The sequence below is a fragment of the Oncorhynchus mykiss genome, chromosome 5 (genome assembly GCF_013265735.2).
Source record: "Oncorhynchus mykiss isolate Arlee chromosome 5, USDA_OmykA_1.1, whole genome shotgun sequence".
In the NCBI taxonomy this organism is placed as follows: domain Eukaryota; kingdom Metazoa; phylum Chordata; class Actinopteri; order Salmoniformes; family Salmonidae; genus Oncorhynchus; species Oncorhynchus mykiss.
Window position 1 is genome coordinate 63,869,346 of NC_048569.1, and position 22,353 is coordinate 63,891,698.

At 42.5% G+C, this 22,353-nt stretch overlaps 1 protein-coding gene across 1 annotated transcript in view; it reads right to left on the reverse strand.

Annotated features, from left to right (window-relative positions):
• The window catches only part of LOC110524308 (RNA polymerase II elongation factor ELL), a 42,257-nt gene continuing 19,904 nt past the window's right edge, over positions 1-22,353 (reverse strand). The window contains exons 2-12 of the mRNA XM_021603834.2: positions 20,169-20,213; positions 12,480-12,601; positions 11,502-11,665; positions 10,056-10,306; positions 9,600-9,724; positions 8,235-8,349; positions 6,280-6,880; positions 3,256-3,322; positions 2,968-3,139; positions 2,708-2,752; positions 1-2,614 (exon numbers count right to left, since the gene is read on the reverse strand). Coding sequence (XP_021459509.2) covers positions 2,495-2,614; positions 2,708-2,752; positions 2,968-3,139; positions 3,256-3,322; positions 6,280-6,880; positions 8,235-8,349; positions 9,600-9,724; positions 10,056-10,306; positions 11,502-11,665; positions 12,480-12,601; positions 20,169-20,213 — 1,827 coding nt within the window. The 3' untranslated portion in view covers positions 1-2,494. The remainder of the gene's footprint in view (positions 2,615-2,707; positions 2,753-2,967; positions 3,140-3,255; positions 3,323-6,279; positions 6,881-8,234; positions 8,350-9,599; positions 9,725-10,055; positions 10,307-11,501; positions 11,666-12,479; positions 12,602-20,168; positions 20,214-22,353) is intronic.

The window sequence follows — 22,353 nt, forward strand, 5'->3', positions numbered from 1 at the left end:
TAAGGATTTGAAAGAATTTTATTGAAATATGTCCATTTCAGACCTAATCCCTTATGGTTTCAAAAAGCGTGCTTTGGGTTTCAGTGCCAATATCCCAGACTCTCCTCCGAAGCCATTTCTAGTCATATGAAAACCTATACAACAGGTCATTTGGCACATTCAACTCATACCATAGTGTTCTGAACTGGCAATTCATACTAAAAACAACTTAGCTCCATATCTGAGCAAATAAATGCCTTAACCATCTTTATTGATGAGAACGGCATCAAAATAGATTTGACCGCAAGAGAAATGTATACAGTAATCCTTTCAGAATGTCACTATAAAACAACTCACTCCGAGATGAAAAGTCACTTATTCAAAGGGTTCCACGGTACTGGGTGATGCTGAGAATTGATTCTGGTCACGAAACATTCAATCCAGGGGCAATCTCAAATCGGCCCCAATAATCAGCATTGTGATAAATGAATCGCTGAGCATTGGCCATGTTTGGATTTCAGGAGGTGATGATACATTACATTGAAACATCTGAGCGCATGGATATCCCATTTGAAGTGAGTAAGAGCCCCCTCACGTCGTAACCAAAGACTTTAAATTTCATAGGGCAAATGACGTCAACTAAATCAACAATTCTTTGTCAAATGGTAAGTAGAACATAATCAAATGATTTTGCTGTTTGCTCGATTCATGGGAGAGCATTATTTTGCTATTAATGCTGGTCAGAAATAGTTACCATAGAGGTTTTATCAGGCCTGTGCTTGGATTTCCTTAGGAAGCGGTTTTAAGTAAAGATACAAATACTGGTCATTGTAACATTCATAAAGCACGAACTCTGATGGACAAAGGGAAACGTCTCATTTGGACAAAACCCAGGTAAGAGTAACAAGATTAACTATTTATCATATTCACGTAGAAAGGTCGATCAGAAAGGCATTAGTTGACTAGACCAAAATTTACTGAACAGTGATTTTGGGAGAGCTCAGTGACAGATTCCAAAAACATTACAGCGTTCCTGATCATTTGTGAGTTCAGGACACAAGATCTGGAATACTTTAGCCTGGCAGATACAAAGATAAGTCATCCACTCCATTTGGAAGATAGGCGAGGCTGGTCTTGGGTTAACAGTCTTGACAATCATGTAGATGAACAAGTACTAGATATAGGAAATAAAACCCTTATTTAAGAGCCAATTGTTTGCATGAATTAGAGGGAAATTATACTACCAATATATTCAAGTACACTTTAAAACAGTCGCAAAGAAAACAGTTACAATAGTAAAAGCTGCTGCATGGGGTATACTAATACTGTATCTTCCAACTTGTGATTAAACAGACTACGTTAGGTCAAAGCACCGATTATTTCATCTTCCCTGTATGCATTAGTTGATAAAAATACAAGGATCCAAATTTGCCTGGTGTACATGGCAGTTGGTCTGGCAAATTGAGTCTGACACCATTGTGAACTGGGTTAACTGCATAGGGAAAACGACCTCGACCCATTGCATACAGGCATAGCCAAGTACCATCACCGTAACCATATGAAAAACAAATCCGAGCTTGCCCTGACTGGTGGTGAAAAAACACTTTCCCAGCTTGTGTTAACCCTTTAAATTCAGTAAGCTCCTATCACCTGAGGCTGCTCTTACATGATGTCCTTCTGGTTAAGACATTTGAACAATATGTAAGAAAAGCCAAGCAGAGGCACCTATGCCTGACTGGATTTTGTATAGCATTGTCTTTATTAAATTGATGGGGATAGGTGCATCTCTAAAAAGGAAAGAAAATAATGAACTGCAACAGATGGACAATTTGATTGCCAAGGCAGTTTTTGCATAAAATACTGACTAACATTCAAGATGTGAAGAAAAAAACAAAAACAAGACACTGCTTTGTAGTACTGATATTGAGGAGTGTAAAATAACAGAACTTGTTACTCCTATAGAAGAACAAAAATGAAATAATAAATTAAAAAAACAGTAAAATAGAGTTTAGAACCTTCCATTTCAATATATGGGGAAAAATGTGATACCATAATTCATTACATTTTATCTGTTCTCAAACAAACTATTTGCATTTGGCATAAGATCTGCCGACTCCATTTCAGTGTCACCACCACGGCCCAGTCTACAAACCAGGAAAGGCTGTTTGGAGATCTCCAAAGAATGTGTTTATTCCATTTCGAGAGATCTCTGTGCACTTAGGACAGAGTATGAGAAAGAGTATGAGAAACAGCACGCAAAGCTTTTCCGGATGCAGTGTAGCTACACAGAGATCTGGCCAAACATGCCAGTGTCACATCTTCGAAAGAAAAAAACAAAAAGAAATGTGGTCTGCTTTGTCCTCACTAGTGCTTTTGGCCCCAATGAGGGGAATCATCCATCCCTTCATGGCATATTTAGGAATAATCCCTCCCTTCATGGCATCTTTAATAAGTTATTTTAGAGCTAACAGAATCCAGAGTTTCTCTTCGGTTTGCAGAGAGAAAAGAGAAAATGTCAACCAGTCCAGTTTTGAAGTTGCTGTTGATCATACTTTGCTATAAGTTTCTTTATATGTGACAGTTTGCTGTGTAGATATTCACAGCGGTTCTTCTCTTGGCTATAGTTTGGATTCGTCTGTGAAGGAAAGTTTAAAAGTTTTAAATCAGTGTTTGTTGAAAAATGACCTGAGCAGCTTTATGAGAAACAATCGTCAGATGCAAAGATTACCTTTTTTATTTTACGATACTCTTGGAGTATCTGGTTGTGGATTGTCTAAAAGAAAAGACAAAATGGCAAAACAATTAATAAACGTGTCAATCAGTGATTGTCAGAACATTAACTACAAATTAATTCTGAAGTTGAACATTGGAATAATAATAACACAACACCATATTGAATCCTGAAGTTGAACATTGGAACAATAACACCATATTGCAGCTTAGGTAGAACCGTAGACAGTATGCGTCAGTGGGCCAAAGGGGTCGTACCTTGTACTTGTCTGTGCCTTGTTGGAGCTGCTTAAGCTCAGTGTCGAGCACAGTGAACTGCCGGGTGATGCCCTCTATCCGAGCGTGGAGGCCCCGGTACTCACTATACTCAGTATTAAAGTAATTCTTGTATGTTTGACGCTGCTCGGAAGAGCCAATCACTGTATACTCCCTGTTCAGAAAGAGGAAACAGAATGCAGAACTAAGAGTGGAGTACTTCAATGAAATAGCTTTCAATTGCACAATTTCCTAATACATGTGGTTTATTAAGAGGTAGGAAGTGCTTACAATAAATAGTCTGCCATCTCAGTCGATGACGAAGGAACACTGGTGTTGTTGCACATTCCATTAAGATCTGAAAGGAAGCACAAGGTTACTTTGTAAGTTAAGTTTAACAATATCGATTCTATGACTCCAAGTAAAACTTTTTGGGCTAGGTAGTTAATATTAGCTACAGCTAGTCTACTGTACCTGTGACAAAGCTTAGGTGTTTCTCCTCCTATAGTTTGTCCTCAAATATTTAAAAAAAAAATAGTGAGCCAACATGTTCAGCACTTTCACTGATCAAAACTCGTTTTATGGCCCGCTTGTTCATCTGCAGCCGACAGTGAGCAATATTTTAGGGAACATCAAATTGCTCTAAAATTGAAGAATCGAATTGCGATACATATCGTATCTGCTCCTAAGTATCGTGATAATATATTGTGAGGTCCCTCGCAATTCCCAGCCCTACTTTCTTAATTGAAGCCAATAAACTCACTGATCAATTAGGGCTTCCATTCACAAGAACGCAGAAATATACAGTACCAGTCAAAAGTATGGACACCTACTCATTCAAGGGTTCGTTACTTTTGACTATTTTCTACATTGTAGAATAACAGTGAAGACATCTAAAAACTATGAAATCATGTAGTAACCAAAAAGTGTTACATTTAAATATTTTTTATTTGAGATTATTCAAAGTAGCCACCCTTTGCCTTGACAGCTTTGCACACTTGGAATTCTCTCAAACAGCTTCACCTGGAATGTTTTTCCAACAGTCTTGGAGTTCCCGCATATGCTGAGCACTTGTTGGCTGTGTTCCCTTCACTCTGCAGTCCAACTCATCCCAAACCATCTCAATTGGGTTGAGATCGGGTGATTGTGGAGGCCAGGTCATCTGATGCAGCACTCCATCACTCTCCTTCTTGGTCAAATAGCCCTTACATAGCCTGGAGGTGTGTTGGGTCATTGTCCTGTGGAAAAACAAATGATAGCCCCACTAAGCCATAACCAGATGGGATGGCGTATCACTGCAGAATGCTGTGGTAGCTACGCTGGTTAAGCGTGCCCTTGAATTCTAAATAAATCAGTGTCACCAGTAAAGCACCACCGCACCACCTCCATGCTTCACCTTGGGAACCACACATGCAGAGATCATCCGTTCACCTACTCTGCGTTTCACAAAGACACAGCGGCTAGAACCAGAAATCTCAAATTTGGACTCATCAGACCAAAGGACAGATTTCCACCGGTCTAACGTCTCTAACTCATATTTCTTGGCCCAAGCAAGTCTTCTTATTGATGTCCTTTAGTAATGATTTCTTTGCAAAAATTTGACCATGAAGGCCTGATTCACTCAGTCTCCTCTAAACAGCTGATGTTGCAATGTGTCTGTTTCTTGAACTCTGAAGCATTTATTTGGGGCTGCAATTTCTGGGGCTGCTAACTAATGAACTTAATCTCTGCAACAGAAGTAACCCCAGGTCTTCCTTTCTTGTGGCGATCCTCACGAGCCAGTTTCATCATAGCGCTTGATGGTTTTTGCAACTGCGCTTGAAGAAACTTTCAAATCTGTTAATTTTCCGGATTGAGATGTTTTAAAGTAACGGACTGTCGTTCTTGTTGAGTGTACTGTTGAGTGTAGGGGGCAGTATTATGATGTTTGGATGAAAAACGTACCCAAAAGAAATGGCCTATTTCTCAGAATATTCATAAAATTGTCAGATTAGAAAACTCTAAAGTTTCCAAAACTGTCAAAATATTGTCTGTGAGTATAACAGATCTGATATTGCAGGCGAAAACCTGAGGAAAATCCAACCCGGAAGTGCTGTTTTTCCTGAAAGCTTTCTGTTCCATTGCCTGCCTTCGCTCCATTTAAAGGGATACCAACCAGATTCATTTTCCTATGGCTTCCACATGTTGTGAACAGTCTTTAGACAGTTTCAGGCTATTATTTTGAAAAACAAGTGAGAAAGATCACATTGCGTCGTTGGATGGCTGGGTGCCAGCAGCTTGGAGCAGACATTTTCTCTCTCTCTCCTATCAAAGAAGCTATCGTCCGGTTGAAATATTATCGATTATTTATTGTAAAAACAACCTGAGGATTGATTATAAAAACATTTGACATGTTTCTACGAACTTTACGGATACTATTTGGAATTTGTCTGCCCGGTCGTGACGGCTTCGTGCCTGTGGATTTCTGAACATAACGCGCCAACCAAATGGAGGTATGTTGGATATAAAATAATCTTTATGGAACAAAAAATAACATTTGTGTAACTGGGAGTCTCGTGAGTGCAAACATCCTAAGATCAAAGATAAGCGATTCATTTTATTGCTTTTCTGACTTCCGTGACCAATCTACTTGGCTGCTAGCTGTTTGTAATGCTTTGTCTGCTGAGAGAGAGAGGTCCTTACATAAACACTTGGTATGCTTTCGCTGAAAAGCTTTTTTGAAATCTGACACGCCAGGTAGTTTAACAACAAGCTAAACATGTGATAACATGAAAATGAAATAATTTTAGTAATTTAATTTTGAATTTGGCGGTCTGCAATTCAGCGGATGTTGACGAAAATGATCCCGCTAACAGGATGGGTGCATCAAGAAGTTGAGAATGCCAAGAGTGTGCAAAGCTGTCAAGGCAAAGGGTGGCTACTTTGAAGAATCTCAAATATAAATATTTTGATTTGTTTAACACATGATACCATGTGTTATTTCATAGTTGAAGTCTTCACTACTATTATACATGTAGAAAACAGTGAAAATAAAGAATGTAAGCATCCAAACTTTTGACTGGTAGTGTAGGTATAGGATTCATTCATCCATTTTATTAATTAATTTAAAAAATTGGGACGGATATGTTGAGTAGATGTCATCTTTCCATTTTGCAAAAGGTCTCATTTATCACCAAGGTCGAAAATTCATGAGATGGAATCATGCTTAACAGGTATCCCTTCTGCCAATCGTTTATCTAACAGTACAACGACAGACTTTTCTCTGTACATTTATAGAGAGGATGAGATCCACACCATAGCTTGTACATGTCTCACCTGTGCTGCTGTGTGGAATACTACTGCTCTTCAGGTTCTCAGGGCTGGAGGTGATGTCACAGGCTTTTCTTGGCTCAGGAACACGCTCCTCTGCTCCTTTCCTCTCCTTCTCTCTCGCTCTCCCCCTCCCTTCCCTCTCTTTGGACTTTTCCTTGTCTTTGTGTTTTTTGGATTTCTTCTTGGACTTGCCGTGCAGGGAGGGCAAGGTGCTCTTGCTCTGGGGCCCATCGAGGCCGGTGTGTCCGAGGGACGAGAGGCCCAGGGTTGGTACGGTCAGCACTGCGGGCCCAGAGAAGACTGGTGGCTGGCTCAGTCTCTCTGCTACAGCGGCCTCTTGGCCCTCACAGTCCCGGCCATTGTGGCTGGAGTCGTTACTAACGTCGGAGAGTGGGTCGAAGGGCCGGTGGATGTCAAGTAGGGGGAGCTGGGAGCTGGACGTCACGCCTTCAACCGCTGGCGCCACAACCACTGCCCCGCACCCCTCCTTTCCATTGGACGAACTCGGCTTGCCATTTATTGGCACCGCTGTTTTGTTAGCCATGTGTGATATCCTGGGCTTTTTGTTGGCCAGAGGATCGATGAAATCTGAAGCAGGTCGTTTCTGGCATAAACAGAGTTTAAGGCAGAAAATTAAAAACGGAAAAATGGACTCACTTCAACTAAGGATTCGAAGAAAAAACATGAGCAGATAACTATCACTGACAGATTAAGATAAAGAATATCTACTAAAATCCTGAGTATTAACTTTAAGCTCGTGCTGGTGTGAAGCAGAGAAGGTCAGAGTGAAAGGGATCTCAGCCACATTGGGAGTATGATGACTAGAGATGGGCATTTCACTATTCAAATAATCTCAATGACATTTCTTTCCAGATAGCAGGATAGCCCCCCCAAACACATGCTTTTCTCTTGACCAGAATGACAAATGCATATGGCAGAAGTAAACAGCAGACACTGCTTTTCTCTGTAGTTTTTCCACTAAAAGCAACAGTCAAAGAAGTCTGATTTTCACCTTGATTGGGCTTATTCAGTCACAAAAAAAGGTGTTTTGCAATGATCTGTGTCAGGTCTTGTGGAAACTGTTAGGTGTGTGCCTTTACCATTTGAAGTGGGGAAAATAGAATACCAATGTCAGGGCAGACTGGAGTAGAGGGCTAAATGCGCAGCAGGAGCTCACAGTTATAAAAACTACATTCAAAAGTTTGCTATATTAGATTAAGTATCTCAAATGTCATGGTATATCCTTGTGGGTAATATCATAAGGATAACGTAATTTCATTTATAACAAAGCTTTTTCATTGTCAAAATAGGCCTTAAAAGAAAAGATCTGCAAAAATGAACACCCTCTCAAGTAATAGAATTCTAACGTCTGTTCAGATATCTGGAAAACAATGCCCATCCCCAAGGCTGACCATCCCCTTTCCACACAATGCATGGTACTGTACTACTAACAGACTACATTTGACCCAACCTACACTAACAACTTTGGAAGTGGCTGACCTAATCACAGTGGAGCAGAAAGTACTTGGTTATGAAATAACACTGGGTACAGTTTGGAGCCCTGTGGACCTTCACGGCTGCATAACCTGTTTAGTTTGGTAGAACTCCTCGAACTTCTCTCACCAAACCCAGACTGGCCACATAAACCCACCGAGGAGCAGTTGTGTATGTTTACAGCGAGTGTTCCAAAACACCCTCTTTTCAATGAACACCAGAACCAACTGTATGTGTACGGAGGAGGGTGTGTACTTGCTAATGCTTAAGAAGGGAGGAAACAAAGGACATGCAGTGTCTCAGGAAAACTCAAAGGGGAGTCTGAGTAACTACAGTAACTCCTCTTAATGGGACCAAACAGTGGAAGGCCCTATGAGGACACTCTGTAAGGAGTGGGAAGTAAGTGGTTAAGAAGGGGAGGAGCAGGGGCATGGAGATGCGAAGTAGAAGAAGAGATGGCTCACCTGCGATGGGGAGCTGCTAGCCAGCTCTTTGGGAGGGCTCACTGCAAGTGGGACCTCAGCTGGAGGAGCCACTGTGGTGGTGCTTGGAGTCTGACACTGGGCCTGACACATTTTCCTAAAAAAAAACGAGTCAGAAGCTGAGTCACCACAGACATAAATAATACATTGCGTGAGACCAATTCAGACATTCATTATTTTGGAAACACTTCCTGAGTTCAGGTTAAAGCTAGTGCACAAGTACATTCATTGAGTTGGCAAGTCTGCCCTGTAACTAGTTCTGAGTCAGTGTGTTCAAAGCACCAACTCAAAGGTAAATTCTCTCTATATTTTTTTATTACCTTAGATTTGTGTGCGTTGTGAAATCGTTAGACCTTACTTACACTGCTAAAGCTATAAATACAAGCATTTCTCTACACCTGCTAAACACATGTGACCAATACAATTTGACTCACAGTTCCAATGGACCTGTGACATTGGCACATGACCATAATATGGTGGCCTTGCTCTACATTCTGTTATTTTCCTTGTCTCAGACAGAAATACACATTTAACTGACCTGGTTAAACAAGTCAGACATCATAAATAGATATCTGGCAAAGCCTTGGGTGAGATGCTAAGTATCCGCTGCTAAATAAAAACACGGTATACAGAGGTTGTGTGATGTGTACATCAACAGAATATTATTTGCGTATGTTGGTAGAGCGTTGACAGTAGGGGGCAGTGGGATACAGTGGGGAATTATCCAAGTCCTGCCCCTACAGAGGGAGAAAAAAAATGCGAAAGTAAGAAACGCTAGAGGGGTGGGGAGAACAGCCTAGGGAAGAGGCTGGCTGCTGTGCAGTGGTCCGGTCACAGCTGAAGACTAAGGAGCCTCGACTCAAGCGTCAAGCCTGGACCTTGAACCAGTGCCACCTCACACATGGATCAGCATGTGCTGGAACAGTGTTGCATCACATGTCTTCCAATCATTTTTCTGCACTACACTTGCATGACCATAGCTGGTGTTCAAACATTGTGGGAGGGTGTTTAGCTGATAAGCTAGCCAAGGCTCAAAGTGCAGTCCAAAAAGACATACGGTAGGAATCTCTTGCTTTTGGATGAATTCCACAGAAACATTTAATCATTGAGAATGTGAAATATTCCCTGCTATATTGAGTCCAACAATTTTGGGTCAACTCAGTAAACCCAACTAAGCACGCTGCAATGCCTGTTCTATATTTAGCTGCGAGCTACATTTCCTTACTGCCCCAGATCTTGAGAAACCAGATTTTGCCACTGGCAGTTGTTGACATGTGGAACTGTACACAAAAGCACTGGTTTTAATATGGCATGCAATATAGTAATATAGCGCCACCTAGCACATACCGAACAAGGATCCTCTTCAGAAGTTGCTGGTCTCCCTCAGTGTAGCCTGGCCAGTCCTTCTGAATGTCCTTGAACAAAGAGTCCTTCAATGTGAAGGTGTTGTCTCTCACATTTAGGTTAGCCACCTATAGACAGCAATCAATACATGACATTAATGCCATGACAGTATTCTGGAGGAATGCATTTTCTAAACCTATCCTCAAGAAACGCACCATTAATACCCTGCAACACCAGCAGTGAGTTGTTTGCAGTGAGCTGGAGGGCTGGCCTGTAACCACAGGCTAAGCCCCTGGCTCTAAGGGACTTCTAATAGGTGGTTTGGGTCGTGTGACTAACTTATCTGTTGAGGACACTGGGCTCAGAAGGGCCATGGGTCTGCCAAGCTCCAGTACAACTAACCTGTTGTGAAAGACACCGTACCCAAGGAGCGTGACTGACTTGACTGACTTAACTAACCTGTTGCAGGAGGCTGTCCAGAGAGTCCTTGTCGAAGGGCAAGAGGCCATCCTTCTGCAGGCGCAGGATGAGCTCAGGCTTTCTGTAAGGCTTGAGGGCCAGCAGGTGGGTGAGGCGCTCCCTTAGGGGCCTCTGCTGCGCCGTGCTCTTCTTCGCCGCACTGCTAGAGATGATGACAGGCCGCGACGTCCGCCGCGATGGAGCGATGTCAGACAGCCCAGGTGCCGGTTTCCGGATCTGCACCTTCTTACCTGATTAGAACAGAGACATGGCTGTGTGTCAGAAAGGTTGGGCTTGTGTGACATAACCATGAGAGGTTGGCTTTGTAGTGAGAAGTTGTTCGTAATCAACCTACAGTACATCTTCAAAAAGGCACTTAAAAGCCATCAAAATGTTTAACTGAGAAAAGTACACATCGAGCAGTACCTGTTATAATATCAGGGTGAACTTCATAAATGAACCCAACTAGTCTATATAGGTCACCACAGTACAAATAGTTGAACAAGCTGCTTCCTGGCCAAACAGCTACATTAAACATATCTGTGAACCTATGATGGTGTTTCTGTGGCGAATGGGCAGTTAGGCAATTGGTTTGGTGCCAAGTCACAGGCGTGACATTGTGAAGCTCTGAGCTCCTAAACATCCTGCCAAGTCAGCCCCTTGGGCCCTACACAGGGAACCATGAGCCTGCAATTACACAAACAAAGAGCTCAGCCACTTTTCACCAGAATTAAGGTCATGTGGAGATAAGAGTGTGACTAAGACAGCTTGGGACTCAACGGAAATGACACTACACCGTTTTAACTTCCTCTCCAACAAGTAAATTGCAGTGTATCCTAAAAGCTTAATAAAAAAAACAATGCATAATAGAGATTCTGCGGTTTGATTTCTAGGTACATTTGTTTCTGTTCAGGGCTGCTATGGCCTTTACTGAACTGCAGCAGAACCAGTTTCAGTATGCAGCTCTCCTGTGACTAGTAAAAAGCCCACACAGTATGTTTGATGTTCACTTGAAGCAGCCCTGCGTGTGTGTTTTCAGTGTGGAAATGGCATCTCTACCCTGGAGGAGGCTGGATAAGAGTCTAAAATCTTTCCCACTGGACAGGGCCACACTAGGAGGTCGGAGCGCTTGACTGATGTGGAAATAACCCACATGTTCAATAAGAGCCTGGCTGATGAGCATGCTACTGCTCTGACTGCCTGGCGTGCTTCACACCCTGATATGAGACAGTTTACCAGGGAGCGGCATTCACATGAAAATGTCCCTCCCACTGAGTCAGCATTCACTCACCCTGGATGTAAACAGACATGCGGGAACATCTCAAAAAATAAACTTGATAAATCTTGTATGCATCCATCCTAGACTAGGGCTAAATTAGTAGCTCATGTTTTTGACTGATTTGGGTGTAACCACAGCTCAGTGTAGACAATGCCTAAGGGCCTTACCCACGTATCTCCCCCCAGGCTTGATGACGATCGCACCCCTGCTGCGGGTCTCCTCCTCTGCCTGAGCCATGCTTTGCCTGGCCTTCTGGTAAGAGTCGTCCGTGGCACACACCGTGATCTTGTCCTGGATTCCACCCAGGCAGTCCAGCTGAATGCTCCCCTCACTGAGACAACACATAGGAGAAAGGGTTAAACAGACAGATCAACAGGTCAAGTAAGTGACCCCCTACCCTTGCTACCACTGAAGGAAAAAAACTAAGGTGAAACACTGTACTGCCTATAAATACTAGTGAGGAAGTACATTCAGTAAACGTTTTATGCCCAACGCTCCTAGCCGGGTTAATATTCATGACATACTGCCTTGAGGGCATTATAACTTGATACTCTATTCAACAGTGGATTCACACATTAACAAACCAATGTTGCATTAAATCCTAATCTTTCCTGGTTTTGACTTGGTTTCCTCCTTTAATTCCTCCTAACTTTGATGATGGTTTGGCAGAGGATGAAATAAAGTTGGCAGCTCTGCCTCCGGTTTATATTGAAATTAGGGGCTCATAAACATCCAGGGTGATGGGTGATCTCCAGCCAAACACATCTCATTAGAAATGGTTGAGGACATGATAGGTGTTAAAACACTAGACAGTCAGAGCCGAGACTTAGTTCCTCTCCTTACGTCAATACGCAAACATCTGACTCAATTCAATACATCTGCAACACATTGTTCTTCGATCAGACTTCAGAGGCAGATAGGCCGAAGACCACTAGAGCAGATAGTACTCTCCTAAAAAAACAATCCTGTTCAGCTCTTAACCATGTTAACAAACTCCTCTGCATGGGGCCATGGTACAGAAGCTTCAATCCAAAATAGAACTTTAAAAGGGTGTTAAATGTATATATAATGTGTGAATGAGTGACGAATGTGTGCATGTGTGATATGTCAGAGGGGATGAGGCCAGTTCCTCTGTGGTCCCTCACCTGGTGATGTACTGCTGGATGCAGTCAAAGCTGCCCTGTGGGTTGTCTCTACCCACATTGGACAAGTAGAAAGTAAACAGTCGCAGCTCATTCGGATTTTCCGACCATGGTATTGAGATTTTCTGTGGACAGAGAAAATAATAAATCAAATGGTTAACATCCTTCTCTGAGAGTGCTTTTAATGATGAATATAGGAAAGGTCATCCATAATCTGTTACAATCAATACATCCACCAGCTTGTGACAGATTTAGAGAATTATTCTCACTGCCCTCCATATACAGTAAAACCACTTATGAGCCATCTTGTCTCCAATAGGGGAACCATATCAGCTTTAGAAATTAAACTACAAATATCTGCAAAGCTCTAAATGCTGGTTGACCCACTAAGCATGCCCATCTGGTGTTCTGACATGTTCAGTGAATAAAGTCAAAGCATTACTTGTCCCCTGGGTGACCTCTTCAGATACAGTAAACCCACTCACCACCCCGTCACATATGAGCAAGTAACTGACAAAATAAAAGGAAACACTTTAGGAAGACCTCTTCCCATGACAGACTGACCAGGTGAAAGCTATGATCCCATAGATGTTACATAGTAAATCTAAGGCTGTCCGACTAAAAAGAACCGGTCAAAATTTTAGAACCAGTATTTTTCCATATACAGTGCCTTGCGAAAGTATTCGGCCCCCTTGAACTTTGCGACCTTTTGCCCCATTTCAGGCTTCAAACATAGATATAAAACTGTATTTTTTTGTGAAGAATCAACAACAAGTGGGACACAATCATGAAGTGGAACGACATTTATTGGATATTTCAAACTTTTTTAACAAATCAAAAAATGAAAAATTGGGCGTGCAAAATTATTCAGCCCCTTTACTTTCAGTGCAGCAAACTCTCGCCAGAAGTTCAGTGAGGATCTCTGAATGATCCAATGTTGACCTAAATGACTAATGATGATAAATACAATCCACCTGTGTGTAATCAAGTCTCCGTATAAATGCACCTGCACTGTGATAGTCTCAGAGGTCCGTTAAAAGCGCAGAGAGCATCATGAAGAACAAGGAACACACCAGGCAGGTCCGAGATACTGTTGTGAAGAAGTTTAAAGCCGGATTTGGATACAAAAAGATTTCCCAAGCTTTAAACATCCCAAGGAGCACTGTGCAAGCGATAATATTGAAATGGAAGGAGTATCAGACCACTGCAAATCTACCAAGACCTGGCCGTCCCTCTAAACTTTCAGCTCATACAAGGAGAAGACTGATCAGAGATGCAGCCAAGAGGCCCATGATCACTCTGGATGAACTGCAGAGATCTACAGCTGAGGTGGGAGACTGTCCATAGGACAACAATCAGTCGTATATTGCACAAATCTAGCCTTTATGGAAGAGGGGCAAGAAGAAAGCCATTTCTTAAAGATATCCATAAAAAGTGTCGTTTAAAGTTTGCCACAAGCCACCTGGGAGACACACCAAACATGTGGAAGAAGGTGCTCTGGTCAGATGAAACCAAAATGTAACTTTTTGGCAACAATGCAAAACGTTATGTTTGGCGTAAAAGCAACACCCTGAACACACCATCCCCACTGTCAAACATGGTGGTGGCAGCATCATGGTTTGAGCCTGCTTTTCTTCAGCAGGGACAGGGAAGATGGTTAAAATTGATGGGAAGATGGATGGAGCCAAATACAGGACCATTCTGGAAGAAACTGAGATTTGTCTTCCAACAAGACAATGATCCAAAACATAAAGCATAATCTACAATGGAATGGTTCAAAAAATAAATATATCCAGGTGTTAGAATGGCCAAGTCAAAGTCCAGACCTGAATCCAATCGAGAATCTGTGGAAAGAACTGAAAACTGCTGTTCACAAATGCTCTCCATCCAACCTCACTGAGCTCGAGCTGTTTTGCAAGGAGGAATGGGAAAAAATGTCAGTCTCTCGATGTGCAAAACTGATAGAGACATACCCCAAGCGACTTACAGCTGTAATTGCAGCAAAAGGTGGCGCTACAAAGTATTAACTTCAGGGGGCTGAATAATTTTGCACGCCCAATTTTTCAGTTTTTGATTTGTTAAAAAAGTTTGAAATATCCAATAAATGTCGTTCCACTTCATGATTGTGTCCCACTTGTTGTTGATTCTTCACAAAAAAATACAGTTTTATATCTTTATGTTTGAAGCCTGAAATGTGGCAAAAGGTCGCAAAGTTCAAGGGGGCAGAATACTTTCGCAAGGCACTGTATAGACATGTTTTAATCAAATCAACTATATGTAGGCTACTGAGTTTCTGATGTTTTATGCATGCTGTGAATAAATAATTAAGACAATTCATTAATTTTACCCTTATTTAACTAGGCAAGACAGTTAAGAACAAATTATTATTTTCAATGACGGCCTAGGAACAGTGGGTTAACTGTCATGTTCAGGGGCAGAATTACAGATTTTTACCATGTCAGCTCGGGGATTCGATCTTGCAACTTTCCGGTTAGTGGTCCAACGCGCTAACCACTAGGGTACTTGCCACCAAGAGTGAGCCTGAGATCAAACTAGTCTAACCAAAAGAAGAAGAAAAAAGGTTCCCAGTGACACGCCGAGAAGACGATCAAACTTAAACTATCTAGAGGAAGTAAAAGTCGTAACGTCGGTGCCCAAGACCCATAACTCATGGTACCTTGACATGAATGGGGTATGGCAGCCGACAACCATACAGAGCTCCACTTCTTTCATTAAAAAACAAGAAACTGCGATTGCAGTGGGCTAAGGAATGAAAACACTGGACACCGGAGAACTGGAAAAACATGGCTTGGTCTGAGGAATACCGGTTCCTTCTGTTTCACGCTGATGGGAGGACTAGGGTATTGAGAAATCCATAAGTACATGTATCCATCATGCCATGTGTCAACGTCGCAGGCTTTTGGTGGTGTTGGATGTGTTTTCATGGCACACATTGATAAGTGGAGCAACGTTTGAATGCCACAGGATAGCGGAACATTGCATCATGACAGCAGTGTATCCATCTGGGAATTTATTTTTTCAGCAGGGTAACCTCCCCATGCCACAAGGCTAATATTGTCAGGAATGGTTCCATGAACATGAGTGAATTCAGCTTACTGCAGTAGCCTTCCCAGTCACCAGATCTCAATCCAACTGAGCATCTGTGGGATGAGATGGAACAAGCTAGTCAGAGTAGAGATCCACTACCAGCCAACTTGACAACTGCAGAAACATTGGAGTCAACGTGGGCCAGCATGTGGAACGGTTGACACATTGTAGGGTCCATGCCCCGACGAATTGAGGCTGTTGAGGGCAAATGGGGGTTTAACTCCATATTAGCAAGGTGTTAATGTTTTGTACACTGTGTATATTTCAAGCTTCCACAAGTGTGGTTCCTAAGTTAATTAAGCAACTAACATCTCATTTTTCTTATAATCATGTATAAAAATGTCCAGTTGCCCATTATTTTGGCTGCCATGGCTAGAAGAGATCTTAGACTTCAAAAGAGTGGTTTCAAAGGAGCATAGGGGATTTCAAGTGTGTGTCTCACCAGATCGCAACCCAATTGAACACTTATGCGATACTCTGGAACAGCGCCTGAGACTGAAGGGTGTTGTATCCCTCCAGCTTTCCAGACACTTGTAGAATCTGTGCCATTGAAGCTGTGCTATTATTTTGGAAGTTGCCTGTATGTGTATTAAACAAACAAATGTGCAGTATAGGTATGCGTGTCATTCATTCCGCATGGTGGCGGTGTGAGATGAGTAACAGGGTGAGGCTTCAAGCTAATACAGGGGTGCATGGCTTCAAGCTAATACAGGGGTGCATGGCCAAGCTAGGTTAGCCCACATGTTCCATGCTGTAACATTCTTAGTAAAAGCAAATACACAGCCAGCTAGACACAACCCAGTCTCACCCCCCACCCCACACTTAGACAATTGCTCTGCTGTGCCAACATTACAGGTGTTACTTCTAGGCAAACTTGGAAATGACTACCGCCCAGCGCTGAGGTCCAGATGCATCTAATGACAGGGGCCACAGACTTTTTTTTAAAGAGGGAAAATTATTTGTAAAATGCAAGCCGCAACAAGAAAATACCAATATTCATTTAGACAGGTGTTGCTGAGCTGTCAGACTTCAGTATCTAGGACACAAACAGCACAATCTTAGAGAAACAGTGAGTAGGCTAAACTGGCATTAACCTAGAGTCGATGTCCACGCCCCCATGGAAATTAATTAGCATAAGCAAATATCTGTTTAATCTACAGATGTTTTTGCATGGGCTGAGTCTCAAAAACAACCGCCCGCATCTGCAGTGGAAGGTGGCAGAGCTACAGTGGTGTCAGACTAGGAGACATCCCGAAAATCGGGTCGTCACGAAAACATTCTTTAGCTTCCGAAAGGTTTGGCCGACAAACTAATAGGACTCAAACAATATGAAATCCACAAGATTCGTCTGAAGTTGGTACCACCACGACCACCTTCTGTGGGTGGGTTCATAAATTCAATCTGGAGTGACTGGAGTAAATTCAGACTGTTGTCAGATAATCCATTCTTAAATTCAGAGCATTTAGAGCGCACACTGGAGTAGGGTTGATCTGAGCTTTCTGACTCACACAATGGCAGTCAAGTACCCAAGCCAACTGGCTAACGTTGACAAGCTTGATAGCTACTTCCAGACACAAAATGAGAGAACACCTCACTGACCATTTTACTTGCCCTAGCAGAGCTGGTTAGGCTGTTTTCAGGTTATCCAGACTGCGTCTGAAAATTGTATTATGCTTTTTTACCAACGTTTACTGACAGTCCATTTTCAATGGGTGTGGAGCGTTCGTAAATTAATCGATTATTCTGCAAATTTCCAAACACACCCTTAGTAGAAACCAGGCCCCTTAGACCTTAGTGGTGAATGAACAGACATAAGCGTCCCTCTTCTCCTACATAGGAACAGATAAATCAACAAATTTCCTAATTTGATCCTGGACTTATGCTTGCTGGGGTAGAGGGTAGTTGGTTGGGTATGTGAGCTAGTCTGTCTTGTCTAACAGGAGAGGAGTGAGGCAGGGCAAGGGCTGTGTTGGGGTAGTTGGCTGGCTGACAGACCCCTGGCGGCTCCCTGCAGTGTTGGAGATCAGTGATTCACTCGGCTCTGTTTACCCAAGGTCCCAACACATGTGAAGCCTGCAGGTGGCCATCTATAAATAAACAGTGTCCCCGCCTTCCTGGGAGGGCTCTGTTACGTGAGATGCTGAGCCTCCGCTCCAGTACAACCCTGCCTTACATGCTCCACATGAAGAGATCTAGCCTTTCACAGTGCCGAGTTGTCAACGAATTGCCTTGTAAGTTTATATGAAACTCAATGGGATTAGCCCCATTTACTAAATGTCCAGTTGAGGTAGCCTGGATATTACATTAATCTTACGTCACAAGAACAAAACAAATACAGGAAAACAGTCATGCTTCCGCACTCAAAGGTTCCGCTGAATGTTATCAACATTCACCGCTTCCTGTTAACTGAGGTGACTCTGCATGTGCACACCATACACTTACGTTGAAATCCTCAGCTGTAGGAGTATGTTACCCTCACACACAAAACATAATGGAAGTGTGTGTGTGTGTAACCCAAGATGACTAAGAGGGAATGGAACTCACAAAGGCAGAGGGGTGAGTCAGTCGGACACTACAGGATGACAGAACCGGGCCTGACTAAGACTTCGCGTAACAGATGCCCTGTTCCCATTGCAGGCATGGGGCCAACCAAAGTATTGCTGCAGTAATGGGCTACTGGCTGAGCATACTGGCAGTTATCTATGTACACTGGAACTTCACGTAGACATGTTACCATCAGGTGGTGACTGACAACCCTCTTTAAAAGCCTTGTTAATCCACAAAAACCAGTGCCCCTCCATAAAACCACTGCATCCAGCCAAACCAGAAAGTTTGGAAGCAGCCATCTCCCAGAGGAAATGCTAAAACAAAATTATGCATTACCAAAACACGGAGCAAATGTTCAAATGAAAAAATGGGAGCATGGAAAGAGGGGAAGTTAATCCTCAACAAAAAGCTGAATGAACGACACACTCCAGTGTACCCTCTGGCCCAGACACAGTCCCCCACCCTACCCCACTAACATTTGAAAAGCAAGTGGATTTTAACAGCCCCTCTTATTTTGCAAACAAAGCCTCTTTTCAGGCCGGGGGGACTCGAGAGGACTGGCCCATCACAGCAGCTTCTCTGGTCTCATCCTCAGCACTATAATTAATGAAACTGCGGCAGGAGAGGCTGTGTAAAGCAGGGGGCCATCGTCGCTGGCACATACCGGTCCTCGCCAAATACAGCCAGACACACAGCCTGAGGAACACTGATACAAACAGGATGTTTACCTTTCCTGGCTGTTCTTTGAGCTGGTTCTATTATGCCACCCTGACCCTGGAAGTGGCTGTGAATGAAAGCTCTGCCAATATGAATGAATGTTAATGTTATGGGACTCACGGAGCAGCCGACATCATTTAGCAGCTTTCCCCCCCTCATTACCCTCTCTCATTAGCGTTCCAGTGAACTCTAAAAAAGGTTCACACCCAGCCCAGCCATAACTCATCACGGAAAAACACCATCTTTTCTAACCCTCTGATCTCTCAAGTTGATCGGACCAATTACTGATCCCTCCTCTCCCAATACAAGCATCTGAAATGAGCCAGGGAGGAAAAATGCAGGCATCTGATGGAGATATACCACAATAAGAAGAAATCAGCTGCTCCTTCAATACTCTGGCTTTATCAAATATTACAGACTGAGGGTTAAAGACATTCAAGAGAGAAGTTAAAAAGAACAATCCAATGGCCACAAACCTTTCTATAATCACTCACTGGATTGCTAGGACCCACCTTCCTTCTCTACATGCTACTGTTCAGGCAGCCCACCTAGCTTTAGCTTATCTAGTCCTAAACAGTACTGATTAGACATAAGGCCTACCTAGCTTATCCAAACCAATAAATTAGACACGTTAGCAAGATCTGAGGCACCGCTCAAGTTTAAGTTCTGGAGACCTCTGACATAACAAATAGATTAATCTACACAGTAAACACCACAGGGTATAAGGCAAGACATGAAAACTGTTTGAAAAGTTTTACCTCAGACATTGAGTCTGCTCCACATTAGTAAGCTTTCGTTTGGTGGAGAAACGTTGGACTAGCAGAGCTAAATGTCTTAAATGCATACAATGCTGCTCGTAATGAGAATGCAACAACGCTCACCTTAGTTTTTTCTATTTTAATGCTACTGCAGAATGTATGGGTGAATTGTACAGGCTATTGCTGCTAGAACTGGAAGAGTGATGGGCTGGTCTGGGTCCTTGTCTCTCAGATAGCTTTCCTTTCCTTTCCCTCCACACTGGGAGGGGAACCACTACTCCAGGGCTGTGAGAACAATTGTGCTCTTCCTGCTCAGTGCAGCCACCCTAAAATTACAGGAAAATCTAATCCTGCCAGTCACCTGCAGACAACAAATACAGCTCACTGCAGTGATAGAGGCAATTTAGTCAGTGCCTGGTTATACACACAGGACAGTCACTGAGTTAATCATTCTTTACTGATAGGTGGTGCAAACTGAACATATCATTTGAAGACAGTGATCCCAATTTCACTCGGACAGATAGACAATTAAAAGGTTGATAAAAACTACGAATGCACTTACCCCTTGGCTTCCAGTAAATCGTATCAGCGGTTGTGAAGACAGGCCCTGAGAGAGATGGATGAGAACAAATTAACACAGTCACATTGAAAAATTATCATACTGAACAAGTACATTTAGTGGGTAAAACTTCATAGATCCTGCTTGGTGGGGAAATGTAGTGGAATGTTCAGTAAGGCCCATTCAAGTGACAGGCACACTGCACAAAGCACTGTGCAATAGAGAAATCTAACCATCTCGAAATCACCATCGTATTACCCTTGTTATGAATCTTCAAAAAGTCTAGTCATACAAAAAGATTCACCTTGATAATCTAGCTAATGTCCTTTGAACATTATGATAGAACTAATATGTCAAGCAGCAACAGGTGAGGAAGTAGTCCCTTTATTCCCCATATGCATACTAACTCAGTGGATCACTGTCAGCATGAGCTTTTAAAAATGTCATTTTTGGATGAGGGGTAACCACGTATTTCACATCAAGCACTCAGATTAGAGTTCATTTTGGACCTGCCCCCATGCAGTGGAAATTGCCTCGCAATGCCGCGCCAAACTCTAAACGTTGAGGCCTTGCTATCGCTCAACCCATTAAACCATCCCTTTAGAGGGTGACAGGATTGAAATGCAAAGCAAGCAGCAGGCTATCAACTTCAATCAGCAGAGCTTCCTCCTTTTCATATGTGTTCACCTACATACACACACAAGCAGACAGATACACAGGCATATTCATCAGATAATCTGTACGCATAAAAAGCAGCATGCCAGTACCTGGGCAGTCATTTGTTTTATAGCACACAGGCCGTTCATTACAACAGCCAGTCAATCAGTATAGTGTTCAAGGTGCTGACAGTTTTCAAAATATTTTTAGCTGTTAGCAGCCCCCAGATGAGGCTGATAAATGAAGTTGTGGGGTACAAACACGGTCAATAAATCCTCTAGATTTTCGCAAAGCACACCCATAAAATCAGACGAGCATTGAGCATAGCCTGATGACTATAGGCTTGGCCAGTATACCGGGGTATTTGGAACAAGCCACGGGATGGTTTTATAATACCGACAAAACTATTTATTTTAAGCATTCAAATCTATTTGAATATTTGTAGCTACTTTAAGTAAACACCTGCAGTCACCTTGTGCAATACATTAGGAGATAAACATTGCGTTCTTCATTACATCTGTCACATTACGTACAGTAGCTTACTGTAGTCCCCAGTCACTGTTTACAAGCACACAATGACAAGATACCGGTGCCTTGTGAGTCACACGGTTGTGCAGCATGCGCCAGGTGATCTAATCACAGTATGGAATTCACAACTAAAATGTTTGCCAGCTAGATATTTCATAAATATTACGTCCTAAATGCTCTGCAGTTGTACATTTGGTTTGCTAATTTAGTAGCTAGTTAAGTGGTTTGCTTCTTCCAAAAATCAAGCATTCGCTTGTTGACAGCAGAGAATCCCCTCCTGGAACAAGAGCCTTGCTGGTTAAGTAGCGTTTGAGTTAAATTGGATCGTTTAGGTCAGAAACGTACAAAATGTTGGCAATGCCCTCATTAGCATTTAGTTAGCGTTGTCTAACGATTCCTTATTACAAGTATTTCCAAAGTGGGGTACGCCGTTGGGGGGGGGGTGGTAGAGGTCAACCGATTAAATAGGGCCAATATCAAGTTCATAACAATCGGAAATCTGTAATTTTGGACACCGATTAATTTTTTTTACACCTTTATTTATCCTTTATTTAACTAGGCAAGTAAGTTAACACATTCTTATTTTCAATGACGGTCTAGGAACGGTGGGTTAACTGCCTTGTTCAGGGGCAGAATGACAATTTTTTAACCTTGTCAGCTCAGGGATTCAATCTTGCAACCTTACGGTTAACTAGTCCAAAGCTCTAACCACCTGCCTCACGAGGACCCGCCTGTTACGCGAATGCAGTAAGAAGCCAAGGTAAGTTGCTAGCTAGCATTAAACTTAATCAATCATAATCACTAGTTATAACTACATGGTTGATGATATTACTAGTTTAGCGTGTCCTGCGTTGCATATAATCGATGCGGTGTGCATTCGCGAAAAAGGACTGTCGTTGCTCCAACGTGTACCAAACCATAAACATCAATGCCTTTCTCAAAATCAATACACAGAAGTATATATTTTTAAACCTGCATATTTAGCTAAAAGAAAATCTAGGTT